The 6,443-nt window shown below is 43.1% G+C and overlaps 1 protein-coding gene across 1 annotated transcript; it reads left to right on the forward strand.

Moving 5' to 3' along the window:
• Positions 1–2,298: 2,298 nt before the first annotated feature.
• id4 (inhibitor of DNA binding 4) lies at positions 2,299–5,834 on the forward strand. The gene is made up of 3 exons (XM_069723593.1): positions 2,299–3,031; positions 3,571–3,636; positions 4,395–5,834. Exons 1-2 carry the CDS (start codon positions 2,654–2,656, stop codon positions 3,616–3,618), a joined length of 426 nt encoding a protein of 141 aa, XP_069579694.1. The 5' UTR covers positions 2,299–2,653; the 3' UTR covers positions 3,619–3,636; positions 4,395–5,834.
• Positions 5,835–6,443: the final 609 nt, after the last annotated feature.

Raw genomic sequence — 6,443 nt, forward strand, 5'->3', positions numbered from 1 at the left:
TTACTGCATGTATTAAACTTGAGGTTGATCTGGAATCATTGGCTGGGTCGAGGGCTGAAGACAGACAAGAATAGAATATTACAAGGTTACTGAGCACAAACAGTCAAAGTGCATCTTGTTTACACTCCTGTTTGCACACATTAGCCTCACACACAGGACACAGCAAACCCTGTGCCAGAAACAAGGTTCTTTCTTGAACCTTAATCAACCTCAAATACTCGAACAAAAGAAGGGAAAGAGGTTGGACGGAGGCGGTCAGCCAGGTGGGTCCGCAGAATTCATCAGTGTGTCCTTGTGAAATGTGGTTCAAGAAGCTCGGTGACGTCGGCAGAACTTGTAGGGCTGGTTGGTAAATTACTGAACTGCTACACCAGCTGATCTGGCATTCATCAGTCACAATAGACCTATTTCACTGCTGTCATTTTGACTTGGCACAGGTGTATTAATGATGTTCATGTTGGTTCACTGTCACAGCTTACTGGGAAACTTCATGGAACGGAGCCTACTGTGAATAAGGTCTTAAATACTCTCAGAGCTGCACCTCATTTCATCCAAATAAACAATACTTTGGGGGGAATAAAGCCACCACCAAGCCTGGTAACATTTAATAAGCTAGTTAGCTCAGCTACTGTTAAAAGGTGTATTCATATCCCACTTTACATAATTGTTTGCAAAACCATTTCAAGAAGAGTGCATGTTTCAACACAGCTAATACAAAATAACAGCGCCTTCCATTTAACCTAGGTCATGTCTGTCAGGAATAGACAAATAATTGCACATTTAAATAAATGAATGCAAAAACTCTCCTCTAAGGGGGCCAATGCTCTTCAGATATCTGAACTGAAAACAGAACAGGGGATGTCAGTATTTACTGGACAATTCCTTAACAGTCAGGCTAAACCCGACAGTGTTTTCCCCCTCAGACCTCGTCCATGATCTGCCTGTTATGGACGGAGAGTTCATGCACCACGTTGCCTGTGGAAAGGCTACCATCAAAGATCCATACCACTGATCCCTTTGAAGTGGAACCAAACGTTGTTGCACACATTACTGAGCAGAACAGTCACTTCCCATGGCAACAGAAAACAGAGAGACAGGAGGAAGGCAGAGAGAAGAGGAAAATACCCATTTAAAGCCATTTAAGCCTTTCACTATTCATGATAGAGGAGAATGTGGTCGTTCCCATAAAGTTTGGGACATTAAACCTCCAAAGAGGTACTGAAGTGGGTGTCATCTCTGCTAGACTCCAACCTCAGGGATTGAGGCTGAACTGAAACTGAGTGTAGCTCAGTGTTGTCTTAGCAACCAGCAAAGAAAGAAAGAAAGAAAGAAAGAAAGAAAGAAAGAAAGAAAGAAAGAAAGAAAGAAAGAAAGAAAGAAAGAAAGAAAGAAAGAAAGAAAGAAAGAAAGAAAGAAAGAAAGGAGGAGCTGGATGTAAATGGATGATGTCCCTATGTGTGGCGCCAAGCAGTCTGCCAGAGAGGCGACTCAATAGGCGGCTGTAAGGGAGGGAGAGGAGCGGAGAAGCGGCCCAGAGAATGGAGGAATGTAGGAGGCACAATAACACACAGCTGGGGTAAGGAATGGCAAGGAGGCGCAGCCAAATTGGCCAGTCTCGGCTCCCCTAGAGCTGCAAAATCTTTTTTTGTTGTTTTATGGGGTCACAATAACAATGCATTCAGTGATGGTGTGTTCGAATTAATTGTCCTTGAAAAGACATGATCTCGTTTTAAAACTAAGTCTGACTAAATGCACGTTGTGCCAAAATAAAAGTATATTTCACTGCCACGCTAAAATGAAGAAATTCCCCCTTTACCGCCAATATAAACTGAGCTTTGCAAGTTTTAAATGAATTAGTATCTAACTTTGTTTTGTTTAATTTATAAAAGTGAAATTAATTTCGGGTGCCGTGTTTACGTTTTGATTTAGTAGTAAGGGAAGGTTTTGTGCAGGTGGTTCGTCTCGGGATCATCTGTCACCGGAATAATCAATACGACCGAGGCTGTGCGTAATTACGCATCAATGACTACGGCACTAAAGATGCAATCCGACGCTAATTCAGCCTCGTGAATTGTACACATACACCATCACCAGCACATGAAACCTTTAAGACAGACTTGTTCCAGTGGACGGAAATGCTTAAGACTTATTCTTTGTACAGCGATGGTACATGTCGCAATTGCCTGCTTTAAATCGCCTTTCTCTCTCTCTCTCTCACACACACACACACACGCGCGCGCGCACACACACACACTCACACACTCACACACCTACCGACAGGCAGCGCACACAGTGAGACACGCCTTTTTCTCGGCTCCGTTGTCGGGTCGGTGGGCAGCGGGCTGCCGGTGATTGACCAGCTTCTCTCCCAGATCTGCCATCCGGCTGGCTTGGCGCCTCCCCTCTCCTCTATAAATGTAGGAAATCTATTCATTCGTTTCACACCGAGCCTGCTGAAGTAAGAGGAACTGCGAGGCTTCACGGGATGTGTTGACAGAGTAGAAGTCCGCTTTTTGGTGTATCTTATTCTCGCTCATTCGCGGCTGTATTCTCTTTTCTGTGTTTACAGCGCTGTAGCATAATCTCCAATACCTCCTGCTACCAGTAGTGTAATTGTTTTTTTTTCTTCCGTTTGAGCCGTTGGTTATCTAAGATGAAGGCTGTTCCTCCAGTCAGCCCCCAGGACTCCTCCTCCAGCAGTAGCCAGCTCTCCCTGCACTATCTGTCGAAGCAGAGCCTCAACATCGCCCGGTGCAGAATGGAAGAGGAGGACCTGTTCTGCCTGCAGTACGACATGAACGACTGCTACAGCCGGCTGAAGCGCCTGGTGCCCACCATTCCGCAGGATAAGAAAGTCAGCAAAGTGGAGATCCTCCAGCATGTCATAGACTACATCCTGGACCTGCAGCTGGCCCTGGAGACGCACCCTTCTCTACATAAACAACAGCCACAGCGGACCGGGACCTGCCCTCCTCCAGCCTCCAATCCCAGCAGGACACCGCTGACGGTGCTCAACACTGACCACCATCAGGTAAGCTGTAATCAGCGGAGGAGGCTCTCCATTGCCCGTTTCTACGGAGACTTACCGGGGGACCTCGGTTTACCTCCGTCCGCCCGTCGGACTCAGACAAAGCGCGTCATGCCCGTTATGTGTCATTGTCCTTCCAATGTTAGTGGGGGAAAAATAAAATCCAAACGCGACACCTTTACCACAGCCTTGAAAAATCACACGTAAAAAACGGCCTTTGACGTGGTTTAGATTGCGCACTTGATTGCGGGCTTTATGATTTGCATGATAATGAGTGTGTGTCAGAGGCCCACCTTATCCCGGGGTTGGTGAAGTACCTCAGCCTGCAGCCCACTCCACTGCGCACAATAAGGCCAATTTGTTATTCAATAGGCTATAGGAGCATTTATTATGGGAGATATAGACGGCTAATTTTCACTGCGCTGCTGTATATCATTTATTTTACAGAGCTTTAGGCCCAGCCTGTAGTTTGTCTTCTTATCCATGAGAGCCACATCTTTTTACATGTTTCCTCTACTTCTTTTTTGTTTTGTTATTTTTAGAGGACATCAATAGTCAAAAAGCCGGAGGACTCGATTTTATGCCGCTGAGACATGAGTACTACCTTGGTAAGTTGACTTTAATTAATATGTCATTATTCTAGATGTTTTTTTTATTATTATTATTTGTTGTTTAATCAAACACTTGGAGCTGGTGTTATGAGTGGTGGTCACTGAAGCATCCCCATTAACTTGATTACTGTCTGTATGTGGTGTCAATTGACAATCTGTAAAGTGCTCTGTGGAGGCCAGTAGATGTCAGGGAAAATACAGGAACATGAAATTGGCACCAACCTCAGAGGCAGCTGTGCTTTGCGCAATAACTGTCGCTGGTGAAGCAATCTGAGAAGAAGAGAGGGTTAAAACCTCAGTTTGCCCTCTCTTTCATTCATGTACACACACACACACACACACACACACACACACACACACACACACACACACACACACACACACACACACACACACACACACACACACACACACACACACACACACCACCCCCTCTCTCTCTCTCTGTCATACACTTCCTCTCAGCTCCATTCAAGCCGCCATGCTGGCTTTAATGCTAGATTTATAGCACTAAATCCAAACACACCTGGATCCGACTAAAAGCATGTACCTGGTGTGTGTGACACCGAGACTCTCTCCAGTCTTTCGGAGAGTCTCGGCCGCGCCTCGGCCAACAGCCTGAGGAGCTCTGTGGTTGTTGTTTGACCTGGTTTGTTTTGGGTTGTTGATCAAGCATGGCCTCTGTTTTGTCGGTGGCGCCAGTCAGTCTGGAGCTCTGCAGCTCACCCCCCCGCCTCTATTCATCCCCTCCACAGGTGTGCAGGCTGCACAGAGCCGCTCCAAAGCCAGCAAAGCTTCGCCAGGGACTCACACCCAACTGGAGGCACAATCACAAGGGGATTTCAAAACCGCTGGGAGGAATTAAACCCAAATAAAATCACTATTCATATCAGCTTATTTTCTGGTTCCATTGAACAAGGACTCAGTGTGTCGACATCTTGCTCTCCTTCCTCCTCTTAAGTTGCTCTCACATTACTTCTTGTCACATTTATTTTTCTGAAAATATGAAATCCCCCGTGCTGAGAGGTTTTTTGTTTTTGTTGGAAAACCTGTCTGTCAACAGCTATGAAAACTGTTTGTGAATTGTGCTGAAAGAAAAACTAAAAATGACTCCAGTTTAAAGCTTTACTAAACTGCGAAAATCCTTGTACATGTTTTGGACATCTATTGTTTAAAATAGATGATTTGTGTTGAACAGGGGTTTCATCCCTGGTATCTTAAAATGTTTGATATTGTAAAAAAGAACAAATCTGATTCGAGACAATTAAGATTGTAAATATAGAGACACAAATGTTCTATAAAAGTATGTGAAAGGAAGACTTATATGCTTAAAATAGACTATTGTAATTATAAGATATTTTTATTAAAACCTTTTTTTTGTCGTTATGTAAATATTGTGTTTCCACTTTAGTGAATGAATGTGGTTATGCTCCCCCAATAATGTCCTTACATGATGATATCAGTTAACTCTTTGCAGTGTTTTTGGAATAGTTTAATATGTAGCATGTCAGGCTCATTGCAGAGATGTTGGATGTGCACTGAAGCTCTCCCTGTGTAGATACGTGGTGGAGTTCAACACAAGTTCTTTGATTATTTGCCCTGCTCAGCGTTCTCTGGAATTGTTTTGTACTCATTAACTACGACAACTTTGACCCGCTCGGAGAGATGGGTCGCTCTGCTGTTTGATCTTTTAAAAAAAAAAAAAAAAAAAAAAAGGAAGAAGGTGGCTTGATTTGATTCTATTAGATTGCACTCTTGTTAATAGTTTAATCTAAAAGTTACAGCACTTGTGACAGTGTTTACAATGTAATACCTAAAAGAAAATCACTACAACACAATGTCTCTGTTCTATTTGTGCAGTGAGAGCTTCTCTTTGAGAAGTTAATGATTGACACCAGGAAATCATTTAACTTTGGTTATGAATTGGTGAAATATGTGAACATTAACAGACTGTTTTTGGACAGGTGATGTCTTTGAGTGGATATGAAATGATTTCCCTGTTGGAGAGTCAGCAGCCATTATTAATGTAAAGAAACAAAAGCCTTTATTTTTCATGACATCAAACACCGAATTTACCTCACCACCCTCCTGCCAGTGTGAGAGGGCACTTGTACATTACTGTCAGCTGCACTGTCGGACTTGACCTTCACTGGCTTGTGAGGAGTTGTCAAAACAATTAAAGTTTCCAGGAAGAATTGTGTCGTCTCACGTTTTGTCTCAGGGGGCATCTTGGTTTATTACTTTCAATGCCAGCGCTGTCACCTGAAGAGATGAGGAGAAAGAGGGAGGTGCAGTGTAAAGCTGCAGTACGAGTTCACTTTGGCTCATGGAAAATAAAGGGAGGATAAAGCTATTAACATGTTGCAGATGTTATTTACTGTTAGTACTCAAACCTGCTCTACAGGATTCACGGATCAAGCCTTTTGTTTTCTGAGCTTTTAATAACTCCATCACACACATGACCGCAGCGAAAGCAGGACTGCTGAAATACAAATAACAGCTGAGAGGTTTGAGGATTGTCTTTTATTTGTATTTCCAAAAACAATACAGTCATTATCTCACAACTGCACACAGCAAAGGATGTTGTTTTTATGTGGAAGTATATTCTACGTTAAAATATTTAAGGCAGATATTTTACTGTAAATGATAATGAATGTCATATAAGATGTTAGAGTCGTGTAATTATTTTAGGTAACGGTGGTTTAGCAAAAGAAAAAGGGGAAATAAAAGAACACAGCCAATGAAAGATTTTCACTCAGCAGAAAGAACAGTGGCTTTATTCAGCTCTTAAACACTTAAACAGG

The sequence above is a fragment of the Brachyistius frenatus genome, unplaced genomic scaffold (assembly GCF_029030835.1).
Source record: "Brachyistius frenatus isolate BFR_SWC_R1_liver_20210118 unplaced genomic scaffold, ASM2903083v1 Contig_335, whole genome shotgun sequence".
Classification (NCBI taxonomy): Eukaryota; Metazoa; Chordata; class Actinopteri; family Embiotocidae; genus Brachyistius; species Brachyistius frenatus.